Source organism: Ranitomeya imitator, chromosome 2, assembly GCF_032444005.1.
Source record: "Ranitomeya imitator isolate aRanImi1 chromosome 2, aRanImi1.pri, whole genome shotgun sequence".
Taxonomy (NCBI): domain Eukaryota; kingdom Metazoa; phylum Chordata; class Amphibia; order Anura; family Dendrobatidae; genus Ranitomeya; species Ranitomeya imitator.
The window spans coordinates 836,434,308-836,448,070 of record NC_091283.1 but is presented as its reverse complement, the minus strand read 5'-3'; the positions used below and the strand labels follow the sequence as shown (position 1 = coordinate 836,448,070).

At 42.2% G+C, this 13,763-nt stretch overlaps 1 protein-coding gene across 1 annotated transcript in view; it reads left to right on the top strand.

Annotated features, from left to right (window-relative positions):
- Positions 1–4,040: 4,040 nt before the first annotated feature.
- Positions 4,041–13,763, top strand: part of LOC138666863 (zinc finger protein 420-like) — a 54,213-nt gene continuing 44,490 nt past the window's right edge. Inside the window, exons 1-6 of the mRNA XM_069755043.1 lie at positions 4,041–4,118; positions 4,213–4,392; positions 4,476–4,599; positions 4,683–4,747; positions 7,395–7,506; positions 9,487–10,480. Of these exons, the coding sequence (XP_069611144.1) occupies positions 4,041–4,118; positions 4,213–4,392; positions 4,476–4,599; positions 4,683–4,747; positions 7,395–7,506; positions 9,487–10,480 (1,553 nt within the window). The remainder of the gene's footprint in view (positions 4,119–4,212; positions 4,393–4,475; positions 4,600–4,682; positions 4,748–7,394; positions 7,507–9,486; positions 10,481–13,763) is intronic.

Genomic DNA, 13,763 nt, shown 5'->3' with positions numbered 1-13,763 from the left:
GAGGTCTACCTATGATGTAAATTACAGACGCCTCTCATCTTTTTAAGTGGTGGAACTTGCACTATTGCTGACTAACTAAATACTTTTTTGCCCCACTGTATATATATTATATACTAGTTTGTGGCCCGATTCTAACGCATCAGGTATTCTAGAATATGCATGTCCCCGTAGTATATGGACAATGATGATTCCAGAATTTGCGGCAGACTGTGTCCTTCGCTGATTGGCCGAGGCAACCTTTATGACATCATCGTCGCCATGGCAACCATTATGACATCATCGTCGCTGTGCCCGTTGCTGATTGGTCGAGACCTGGCGGCCTCGACCAATCAGAGACGCAGGATGTCTACGTCCTTTATGACATCATCGTCGCTGTGCCCGTTGCTGATTGGTCGAGGCCTGGCGGCCTCGACCAATCAGAGATGCGGGATTTCCAGGACAGACAGACAGAAAGACAGACAGACAGACAGAAAGACAGACAGACGGAAAAACCCTTAGACAATTATATATATAGATATACTGTAGTGTCTATCTACAGTATATATAATGTGTGTCTGCAGAGTATATATGTATATATACAGTGGGATAAATAAGTATTTGATCCCTTGCTGATTTTGTAAGTTTGCCCACTGACAAAGACATGAACAGTCTCTAATTTTAATTTTAACATTGAGAAATAGAATATCAAAAATAAAATCCAGAAAATCACATTATATAAATTAATTTGCAGTTTGCAGTGATAAATAAGTATTTGATCCCTCTGGCAAACAAGACTTAATACTTGGTGGCAAAACCCTTGTTGGCAGGCACAGCGGTCAGACATGTTTTGTAGTTGATTATGAGGTTTGCACACATGTCAGGAGGAATTTTGGTCCACTCTTCTTTGCAGATCATCTCTTAATCATTAAGATATTGAAGCTGTCGCTTGGCAACTCCCTCCATTAGTTTTCTATAGGATTAAAGGGACACTGTCACCTGAATTTGGAGGGAACAATCTTCAGCTATGGAGGTGGGGTTTTTGATTCACCCTTTCCTTACCCGCTAGCTGCATGCTGGCTGCAATATTGGATTGAAGTTCATTCTCTGTCCTCCGTAGTACATGCCTGCACAAGGTAATCTTGCCTTGCGCAGGCGTGTACTATGGAGGACAGAGAATGAACTTCAATCCAATATTGCAGCCAGCATGCAGCCAGCGGGTAAGGAAAGGGTGAATCAAAAACCCCAAAACTTCGCCTCCATGGCTGAAGATTGTTCCCTCCAAATTCAGGTGACAGTGTCCCTTTAAGGTCTGGACACTGGCTAGGCCACTCCATGACCTTAATGCGCTCCTTTTGAGCCACTCCTTTGTTGCCTTGGCTGTATGTTTTGGGTCATTTGCTTTGGCTTTTGTTCGGAGTGTGTTCGAAATGTGTAGCTGCTACAGATGCCTTTGTGAACACTGTTCTGCCATGACGCTTTTTTATACCTGATTCCATCAATTTTGGATTTTTATTGGAAGCTGGAGCACTTTCCTTCCTTTTGTATTTGACTGCACGTGAGACTACACGGGTTCCGTGCTTCCGCAAACCACGTGCCACTACAGGTGAGCTGTTTTTTTCTTTCTTGATCACCCTTGTCTACCTCCGTGTGCAGCCGAGTGAGCCAACCCACAACTGTGTGTATATTCAGTATATGTATTGTGTATATACAGTATATGTATTATGTATTATATATGTACTAAATGGTGGCCCGATTCTAACACATCAGGTATTCTAGAATATGCATGTCCTCGGAGTATATTGCCCAGCCACGTAGTATATTGCCCAGCGATGTAGTATATTGCCCAGCGACGTAGTATACAGCACAGAGCCACAAATGTTAACACAAAAGGGCGATGTATATTTATATAAGGTTAAAATGTCTTAAAATAAACAATTATATAGAAAGCCCCAGTGAAAACAAAGAAAATAAGTGGAAACCACTTGACAACAGTAAAGCACCAATCCACCAGAGTCAGGAACCCAATTCCTAAAATCAGAGACGTGGCAAGGGTATATTTATAATAATAATATATCTTTATTAGGTAATGATGATAACATATAAATATGTGCACATATGGAAGGATATAAAAATACAATCACAATATTAAAATCACAAAAATATGGATAAAAATATAGGTAGATATGAAGTATGCCAAAAAAGGGGGGGGGGGTTAATAACAGGACTCTCATAAAAAATAAATACCAAAAATAAGTAAAAAAGTGTATGTAACGAGTGCTGAAAAATAATGAATTAAATTGTCTATGGGATTTTATAAAAAATTAATAGCCCACAGTACAAATGTATTCAGATCATATGGCCAACCTACAAAAATATAAAGTGCAAATAGTGCAAATCAACTGCATACAACGTGACCAGGAAGCACCACAGTGTGAGAGGAATCACAAGGTAAACACAAGAAGTGATTGAGGAAAAAATGATTCAGGAGAGTACCTGTACCTTTAATGGCAATATGAAATCCGACCAAAGCGCACCCCGATGCGCGTTTCGGATATGAAATCCTTTGAAGGATTAATATACCCTTGCCACGTCTCTGATTTTAGGAATTGGGTTCCTGACTCTGGTGGATTGGTGCAGCACAGAGCCACGTAGTATATTGCCCAGTCACGTAGTATATTGCCCAGCCACGTATGTCACAGGTTAAAAAATAAAAAATAAACATATGCTCACCTTCCGAACTGAGGGCCCCTTGTAGTTCTGTCGCCAGCTTCCGGTACCAGGGTGTGATGACGTCGCAGTCACATGACTGTGATGTTATGGAAGGTCCTACTCGCGCAGGCGCGCAGGACCTGTGATGACGTCGCGGTCACATGACTGTGATGTTATGGAAGGTCCTACTCGCGCAGGCGCGCAGGACCTGTGATGAAGTCACGGTCACATGACTGTGACGTCATGGAAGGTCCTTGTCGCATACCATCCTTAGCACCGGAACCTGCCACCTTGCTGGAGCGGTCACTGGAGCGTCGTGAGGAGTGGGAAAGGCGCCGGAGGGTGAGTATATGATGATTTATTTTTTTTAAAATTATTTTTAACATTAGATCTTTTTACTATTGACGCTGCATAGGCAGCATCAATAGTAAAAACTTGGTCACACAGGGTTAATAGCGGCGGTAACAGTGAGTTACCGCTGGCATTAAGCCTGTGTGAGCGGTGACTGGGGGGAGTATGGAGTGGGCGTCGGGCGCTGACTGCAGGGGAGTAGGGAGGGACTAATTGGACTATGGCCGTCGCTGATTGGTTGTGGAAGCCATGACAGGCTGCTGGCGAGACCAATCAGCGACTTGGATTCCATGACAGACAGAGGCCACGACCAATGAATATCTGTGACAGACAGAAGGACAGACGGAAGTGACCCTTAGACAATTATATAGTAGATATTCAGTATATGTATTGTGTATATACAGTATATGTATTATATATGTATATTCAGTATATGTATGTATTTTTAGGTTCTTCATGCTATAATGATTGCGGCTACTAAATTTGAATTTCTAAAGATTCCCTCATCTTTATTATCAGGTTAAAAAGAGGTCCAGGATTGTGTTATCAAATGTCTGCCCTTAGGATAGGTCATCAATATTAGATAGTTGGGGGTCCAGCTTCAATTAAAGAGAAAGTGATATATCCCTGGGAACTATCTCTACACGGTAGATGGAGTTGTGTTTTTTTCGCTCTGTAAAGTCCTACAACTGTGGGGAAAGAAATATCACAAGACAAGAAAGAAAAGGGACATAAAAAACTGCTGCGGTAATTATTTACAAGTGTTTCTGGTCGCCGTCTTCCCTTTTATACAAGTCATCTGTTTACTGTCCGCTCCTGAATTACAAAACTGTCACCAAAAGAACCTGAAAGTAGAAACACACGCTAAATGTTAATTATTTATTTCTTAATTATTTGTAGTATTTTGGAGGTTTATATGATTTTGAAAGGCTCGTCTCCTTTCCATACAGCAGCTCTGATATTTTCTATATTGAATCATTGTCTTGACGGACCCATAAAGAATGTACAAGGCCCCGGACAAGATGGCAGAGAGGATATTTCACCTTACCCTAGACATCCTCTTCTGGATTACTGGAGAGGTGATGTGGCATCATCAGAATTTTTCACATAATTCTCATCTCTGTTAATATCATGTCTGTAGTGATATCTATTACTGTGTCTCTCCATAAATAGGATTACACAGTGGTGAAGAAGACTTCCAATGACCAATGTCAGGCGTTTGTGTCTCAGGGACGGGGGGGAACCCTGAGCCCAATCCCGGGGTCTCCACCGCACCCCCGGATACATGAAGACATCAATGACCGGAAGATCCTAGAACTCACCTACAAGATGATTGAGCTGCTGACTGGAGAGGTGACGCTGCTGGGAATGCTGGGACATTATATAGTGACACTATGGAGGAATCGGGGGGATGACGGTATCATTGTATGTGTCAGGTTCCTATAAGGTGTCAGGACGTCACCGTCTACTTCTCCATGGAGGAGTGGGATTATCTAGAAGGACACAAGGATCTCTACAAGGACGTGATGATGGAGGTTCCCCAGTCCCGCACATCACCAGGTAATAGACAGGACTAAATATACACAACCTATAATTATCTGTATGTGAACACTGAATTCAGTCCCTGTATGTTTTTCTTTTAGTCCTCTCCAGTGAGAGGACAACACCGGAGAGATGTCCCCGTCCTCTTCTCCCTCTGGATCATCAGGTAGATGGAGACGGAATTCATGAAATGTTTCACTACGAAGTATGAAGGTCTTGTTAAAAGTTTGGTATTGTATCATCCTCCAAGGGTCACACAATCCCAACTAGTTCACAAGAGAATATAACTTCACCATTTATTCCATGAAATACAATGGTTGATTCCGCAACCACCATAAGTAATACACCCAATACCGAAGCTATCCTTCATCTCATCTTCTACAATGTCATGCACAGATATTCACAATACATAAAAAGTACACGGGGTAAGATACAAATCAAATGTATACGCATGGTGTAAATTGCTTTAAAAATAAAACAATTTGGTGTATTTATGGCAGTTTCAACCAGCTCCACCAAAGTGGGTGGAGCTGGGACAGGATGGAGCGCGGTGGAGTTGCGACACCACAGCTCGTCTAATACATGATGATTCCTTACACCAAAAATCTTACTCCAATCAGGAGCTGGAGTAAAATTTCTGGGATGGCGCACAGAGGGTCACGCCACTTATCAGATTTTCCCTCATCACACACCTCCTCATCAAGACTGGTGAAAAAATTGGTGCACGTTGTTGATAAATTTTGTGCAAAATTTGAAAAACTCTTTATTTTTAAGTCACATTCTCCTAAAATGTTGCAAAATTTGCAGTGGGGTGGATAATGAGTTCAAATGTACAGAAAATGATTCCAGGAGGGGAGTAGTGTATGTTTGGGCAAAAGTTTATTGAATTTTTAAAATGTCGCACCTGATAAATCAGCCAAAAACATTTGAAAACTCCATACCCTGCCCACTATGCCGAACATAAAAAAAACAAACAGGCAAACACATAAAATATATTATTAAAGTGCTGTAAATATGTCACCAAACGATTTCTATGAGAATCAAGGACAGTAATGCAGTTTGGGCCAACCAGTGGTTAAGAGGATGTCGTAATATGTGGTCTCACTGAATTCTGCTGATATTCGTACTTAGTTCCTCAAAATAAATCCAAGGTCCTAATGCCTATTAGACATAGTAAAAGTGTCAATCATCATTAAAAAAGAGGATTTAGTAGACAGATGGTATTATGAGGTTGTTACCTTTCCCCTGGTTGGTGAAGTTGTAGTATGATCTTCTATAGTCAAGAAGTAGAGAACCTTTTGTTGATGTCCACACTTTTCAAGAAAGTGGATTGAGGCAGCTGTTAAGTCAGTATAACGGAGCGCTGTCCAGACGAAGGAAACCATGCAGGAAACGGGTAATTGGTCCTTAACGCGGCTCTTAATTCGTCGAGTCACTTGCCCCCATCTGGATCACTGTGTTGAGAAACATGTGATGGTGTCTGCGCGGTGTTGGATGCTTTGATCTCCCCGAGGTCATTCATCCTTATGTTTATAGTCCTTTTACTAGGCACTGCTCCTAATAGCCAGTTTCCTACTCCACACTGTTGAGGGGCAAATACCCCGAAACAGCTGTCTGTGGATGGATACCATGTTTTGGCATAGGTGGTTTTCCTTTTTGGATGCTGCCCTTCCCGTGGTTGTTCCTTCCCGGTGAAAGACCTGGCTATTTATTGCTTGCGTTGAGAAACACGTGATGATGGTGTCTCCGTGGCTTTTCCACATGCATTTGCATATTTCCCATAAGGGATGGGGGCAGTGTTCTGGCTCTCTGCGTTGAGAAACACTTGATGGTGTCTCCGCGGTGTTGGATGTTTTGATCTCCCCGAGGTCATTCATCCTTATGTTTATATTATCTGCATCCCAGACACTGCAACCTCCCTGGACTGTACCGCGGCGCACAGACACCCGCACACTGATGAAGAAGAGCTGCACAGAGCGCTTGTCATCGGCCGGGACAGTGCTCCGTTATACTGACTTAACAGCAGCCGTAAGCCACTTTCTAGAACAGTGTGGACATCAGCCAAAGGTTTTCTACTTCTTGACTATAGAAGATCATACTGCAACTTCACCATCCAGGGGAAAGGTAATACCCTTATAATACCATCTGTCTACTGAATCCTCTTTTTTGATGATGATTGATACTCATACTATGTCTAATAGGCATTAGGACCTTGGATTTATTTTGAGGACCTAAGTAACAATATCAGCAGAATTCAGTGAGACCACATATTACGACATCCTCTTAACCACTGGTTGGCCTAAACTGCATTACTGTCTTTGATTCTCTTAAAATCTTTTGGTGACGTATTTACAACACTTTACTAATACATCTTACTAAATACATCCGCTTGATTGTCCCACTCCTCTCTTAGGAAGGTATTCAAAGCGCAAATCGCTGATACCTTTTAACTGGAACTTTTTCTGACATCCCTGTGGTGTTGTCTTATATTTGCAGCTGATACGTTCCCTGTTACACTTGCGCCTCTAACTACCCTACACATAAAATAGTCTTTAAAAAAGTTGCAAATTGAAAGAATAAGGCGCAAATGAAAAACAGGTAAAATCACCAAAAACTAGATATCAAAAGGCATAAATGCAATAGTAAAATGGGTCCATAACCTGCTCCATAATCCTCGTAATAAAATTTGTGACCAGGGGAAAAAAAGTAATAAAAAATGCGCAAACGCAAGGCCCTCGCGTTGTCCAAAATGTGGTGACAAAACAAAAAATGTCTATAATTTTCTTTTGACTTCTGCATTTTTTTTAAATCAGGATGAAGATCTGAACCATAATAATGCTCCAGACATAATAATAAAAGTAGAGGACATGGATGTCTGGGGAGAGGAGTGGTGTAAAGAGGGGATCCCTACCGATAACCGCTTCGGTGAGTAGTAGATGCAGATTACAATTGTGTATTCTATTGTTTTACTGATTACTGCTGTGTAACAGTTTTTAAATGGAACCTGTCACTAGAATTTCAGTGGTGGAGCTGACTCCATATTATTATAGGGTTTTTTAATAATGTGCTAAAAATCTTTAAATATATAATTTTACAATGCGCTTGAAGTCAATCAGCCAGAACATGATAAAACACATCCAAAAACAGCAGCAAAATGCTGTGTGGAAAAATCCATTATTTACACTTATTTACTAATGTGTCGGGTAACTTCTTGTTAAAGGGAACCTGTCACCCCCCCACCCCCCCATGCGTTTGTAACTAAAAGAGCCACCTTGTGCAGCACTAATGCTGCATTCTGACAAGGTGGATCTTTTAGTTATGCTCCCTGCATACGCTGAAATAAACGCTTATAAAATGTGTACCGTGAAATCGTCCCAGGGGCGGTTCTTTCCCCCCTAATCAGACGCAGCACAGCCGTCACTCCGGGCCTGTGCGCGCCGGGCGCCACCTCCTCTTGCTTCATTAGCGTCCCTAATGAAGATTCTGGAGTGGCCATTTCAGTCTCCTGACCTCAATATCATTGATTCACTCTGGGGAGACCTCAAGCGCGCAGTTCAAGCTAGACAGCCCAGGAATTTACAGGAACTGGAGGCTTTTTTCCAAGAAGAGTGGGCAGCTTTACTGTCTGAGAAAATAAAGAATCTCATCCACAACTACCACAAAAGACTTCAAGCTGTCATTGATGTTAGAAGGGGGCAATATACGGTATTAAGAAATGGGGTGAACTTTTGATCAGGGTCATTTGGATGTTTTTGGTTGTCATTATGATTTAAAAAGAGAAAACACAGTAGTTTGACAATAAATGGCTTCATCCAACCACTAACCATAAGTGGAGAAAAAGTTTTGGTGTTATCATTCATATTCTCTGAAAAAGGGCCAAGAAAGCAAAAATTGTGCCGGGGGATGGAAACCTTTGAGCACAACTGTATCAACATGAATTGTCCAGAGGAGATTGTGAGAAGCAGTCCTAATTGTCGAATTGCTGTGAAGAAATTGCTATAGAGAACAATGAGAATAGAGTTGTTAGGGACGAGGACTGCACATTAGATAAGTGAAACTCTGTACTGTAGTGCAATAAGTCAAAATTAGAGATTTTAAGTCCTAACTGCCATATCTATGTAAAACTCAGAAAAGGTGAGCAGATGGTTTTTACATGTGTTGGATTAATGGAGGGCTGCGTTGGATGACTTATATTCCACAATAACCCTGCCTCAATCCAATGGAGATGGTTTGGGATCAGTTGGACAGAGTGAAGGCAAAGCAGCCAACAAGCACCTCTGGGAACTCCTCCAAGACTGTTGGAAGCCATTGCAGGTTATAAAGCTGGTGGAGAAAATGCCAAGAGGATGTGGAGTTGTCATCAAAGTAAAAGAGGTCACTTTGAAAAATCTGAGGTTTAATTCACATTATGGTTTGTTTTTCACATGTCTCCTTACTCTTTTTTCGTAATGTTTGCCCTCATAGTTGTGCTGCCTTCAGTCTGAATCTACAATGTGCACCGTGCCACAGTCCAATATGAACATGAAAAATAATAGCATGAACAGATGTATATATTAGAAATGAGTGAATCTACGAAGATTCGAATTTGAGAGTACGCTTAAATTTGGCAGAGAAATTAGATTTACAAAAAGGTTATTCAGAGCAAAGCAAATGTTCTTTATTATGTTCTGGGATCTCTTTGGACCATCAGCATAATAAACATGGGGTTAAAAAAATAACTATATATTCACATCAACCCGTACCAGTCCCACCACCTGTCATTTGGATAAGTAAATGGCATCGCCACATAAAGTGACACATTCTAGTTTTAAAAAATTAAGTTGCATCAAAATATGAAGTACAAAAAGGTGATAAAAGTATATGGTTAAATTGTTCAAAGATAGTAATAAATTTTGTTCTTTGCAGATGACTTAACTACGATCTCGGAGAAACATCTGATATCAACCAATTTCAAAGAAGAAGATTCTGACATCACACAATATACACATGAAGAACATGGCATTTTTTCACATGAAACCTCAGCTCTTCACAACAAAGATCTACAATCTAAGGCTCTTGGACAGGTCCTATCTTCTCATTTATCACAAACTGTTAAGGAAAAGGAAACTCGCATTGTGGATTCTCAAAGATCTCACAAAGGAGAAAAGCCATTTGTATGTTCAGAATGTGGAAAATGTTTTCGCCATAAATCATATCTTGTTATACATGAGAGAATTCACACGGGAGAGAAGCCATATTCATGTTTAGAATGCGGGAAATGTTTTATCCAGAAATCGCATCTCGATAAACATGAGAAAAGTCACACAGGAGAAAAGCCATTTTTATGTTCAGAATGTGGAAAATGTTTTAACCACAAAACAAATCTTGTTTTGCATCAGAGAATTCACACAGGGGAGAAGCCATATTCATGTTTAGAATGTGGGAAATGTTTTACAGATCAATCAAATCTTGGCAAGCATCAGAGAAGTCACAAAGGGGAGAAGCCATATTCGTGTTTAGAATGTTCGAAATGTTTTATCCAAAAATCGGATCTTCTTGTACATCAGAGAACTCACACAGGGGAGAAGCCATTTTCATGCCCAGAATGCGGAAAATGCTTTACTGATCAATCAAATCTTATTAAACACGAGAGAGGTCACAAAGAAGTGAAACCGTTTTCATGTTCCCAATGTGGAAAATATTTTAACCAAAAAGCACATTATATAATCCATGAGAGAAGTCACACAGGGGAGAAGCCATTTTCATGTTCAGAATGTGGGAAATATTTTAACCAGAAATCGCATCTTACTACACATCAGAGAAGTCACACAGGGGAGAAGCCATTTTCATGTTCTGAATGTGGGAAATGTTTTACAAGGAAATCAATTCTTCTTAAGCATCAAAAAATTCACATGGGAAAGTAGGTTTCTTTTTTCAATATATGTTGCTGACAAATTAGACAAGATAAAGAAAAACATTTACAGTCACAATAAAGCTAAATGTAACTGGAATGGTGGAACCACTGTGCCACGGTCCGATGAGAGCCTGGAGGGGCATAACTATGTGAGCACCTGACCTTTCACTAGAGACCCTGATGGTGGATTAAGGCTTGGCTCCCGATGAACACCAGGTATTACTTCAGGACAGATCACGGACGCACCGCAGCTGGCCCTAAGGGACTGGCAGCTGGAACAGCCTAGAGAGAAAAAACAGCTGATTCAGGCAGGCACTGGTGGGTGCGGAATGATACGACTAATATGCACTCTGGCATAGCAAGTGATGGCAGGTCCAGCGGATGTACAGACTGGCATGACAGGTGCTGGCAGGTCCGGCTATAATACAAATTGGCACAGCAGATGCTGGCAGGTTCGGCTGTAATATAAATTGCCACGGCAGATGCTGGCAAGTCCGGCTGTAATACAGATTGTCATAGTAGTTGCAGGCGGGTCAGGCTACTATACCGATTGGCACTGAGGGTATAGGTGGGTCCATAATACAGACTGACAAGGCAAATACTGGCAAGGCTGTTAGGAACAGACATATAACACCGGGATTAGTGGACAGGGACCTGAGAACTTACAAGCGTTTTTAGGTACAGACTAACACCATTGCAGAGCACCACCATGTAGGTGAAGGTGTGTTAAATAATACGTGTCCTCCAGCTATTGGCTTCAGACACTTTAGGACGGTGTGCCTTGCTCCTTTAAGAAGTTGAGAGTGAGTGCCCACCCTAATCACAGTACTCGGGGATCTGCGCGCCGTGTGTTTCCAAAATGTATAAGAGTTGTTTAGATGTTCTTTTGCATACTTCTGAATGCTGAATTTTATGGTGAGGACGCAGAAGAGGTTTTCTTCTGATGACTCTGCCATGACGGCCATATTTGTGTAGGTGTCTTTTAACAGTAGAACAATGTATCACAACTCCAGAGTCTGCAAAGTCTTTCTGAAGGTCTTTTGCAGTAAAGTGGGGGTTTGTTGTGAATTCTGTTATCGAACTCCCTCCTGTGGTCATGAATGGTACTTCGGCGAGTTCTGTCCATGGACTCCCTCTGGTGGCTGTGAGTGGAGCTGCTGGTTCTGAGGTTCCTTCCACAGGTGACCTAGTTTAGTCTTAGGCTGGCTGCTCTATTTAACTCCACTCTGATCGTTACTCCATGCCAGCTGTCAATGTTCTTGTACTGGTTCAGTTCGCTCTTGGATCTTTCTGGTGACCTGTCTACTCCAGCAGAAGCTAAGTCCCTGCTAGTTATTATTTGTTCATTGTTTCCTTGTCCAGCTTGCTATCATGATTTTGCCTTGCTAGCTGGAAGCTCTGGGATGCAGAGTGGCACCTCCGCACCGTGAGTCGGTGCGGAGGTCTTTTTGCACACTCTGCGTGGTCTTTTTGTAGTTTTTTGTGCTGACCGCAAAGATACCTTTCCTATCCTCAGTCTGTTTAGTAAGTCTGGCCTCCCTTTGCTGAAACCTGTTTCATTTCTGTGTTTGTGACTTTCATCTTTACTCACAGTCAATATATGTGGGGGGTTGCCTTTTCCTTTGGGGAATTTCTCTGAGGCAAGGTAGGCTTTATTTTCTATCTCTAGGGCTAGTTAGCTCTTAGGCTGTGAAGAGGCGTCTAGGTAGTGTTAGGTACACTCCACGGCTATTTCTAGTTGTGTGATAGGATTAGGGGTTGCGGTCAGCAGAGCTCCCACTTCCCAGAGCTTGTCCTGTGTGAGTTTACCCATCAGGTCGTTCCGGGTGCTCCTAACCACCAGGTCCATAACAGTACAGCTGGCCCAAAGTATTAATGCATCTCAATAGAGGGATAAGAGAAGTTCTGAGACCATTTTTTTTTCTCTGCAGTGTGTTTTGTCTTTCCTTTCCCCTTAACCTCTGGGTGGTTCAGGACACAGGTGTAGATATGGACATTCAAGGTCTGTCCTCTTGTGTGGATCATCTCACTGCAAGGGTACAAAACATTCAAGATTTTGTGGTTCAGAATCCGATGTTAGAGCCTAGAATTCCAATTCCTGATTTGTTTTCTGGGGATAGATCTAAGTTCCTGAATTTCAAAAATAATTGTAAACTGTTTCTAGCTTTGAAACCCCGCTCCTCTGGTGACCCCGTTCAACAAGTAAAATTCATTATTTCTTTGTTGCGTGGTGACCCTCAAGACTGGGCATTTTCCCTTGCGCCAGGAGATCCTGCATTGCGTGATGTAGATGCGTTTTTTCTGGCACTTGGATTGCTTTATGATGAACCGAATTCAGTGGATCAGGCAGAGAAAATCTTGCTGGCTTTGTGTCAGGGTCAGGATGAAGCGGAGGTGTATTGTCAGAAGTTTAGAAAGTGGTCTGTGCTTACTCAGTGGAATGAGTGTGCCCTGGCGGCAATTTTCAGAAAGGGTCTTTCTGAAGCCCTTAAGGATGTCATGGTGGGATTTCCCACGCCTGCTGGTCTGAATGAGTCTATGTCCTTGGCCATTCAGATCGATCGGCGCTTGCGTGAGCGCAAAGCTGTGCACCATTTGGCGGTATTCTCTGAGCATAGGCCTGAGCCTATGCAATGTGATAGGACTTTGACCAGAGCTGAACGGCAAGAACACAGACGTCGGAATGGGCTGTGTTTTTACTGTGGTGATTCCACTCACGCTATCTCCGATTGTCCTAAGCGCACTAAGCGGTTCGCTAGGTCTGCCACCATTGGTATGATACAGTCTAAATTTCTTTTGTCCGTTACTCTGATTTGCTCTTTGTCATCCTATTCTGTTATGGCATTTGTGGATTCAGGCGCTGCCCTGAATTTGATGGACTTGGAGTTTGCCAGGCGCTGTGGTTTTTTCTTGGAGCCCTTGCAGTATCCTATTCCATTGAGAGGAATTGATGCTACGCCTTTGGCCAAGAATAAGCCTCAGTACTGGACTCAATTGACCATGTGCATGGCTCCTGCACATCAGGAGGATATTCGCTTTTTGGTGTTGCATAATCTGCATGATGTGGTCGTTTTGGGGTTGCCATGGTTACAGGTTCATAATCCAGAATTGGATTGGAAATCTATGTCTGTGTCCGGCTGGGGTTGTCAGGGGGTACATGGTGATGTTCCATTGCTGTCAATTTCACCTTCCACTCCTTCTGAAGTCCCTGAGTTTTTGTCAGATTACCAGGATGTACAGTGGGGCAAAAAAGTATTTAGTCAGTCAGCAATAGTGCAAGTTCCACCAC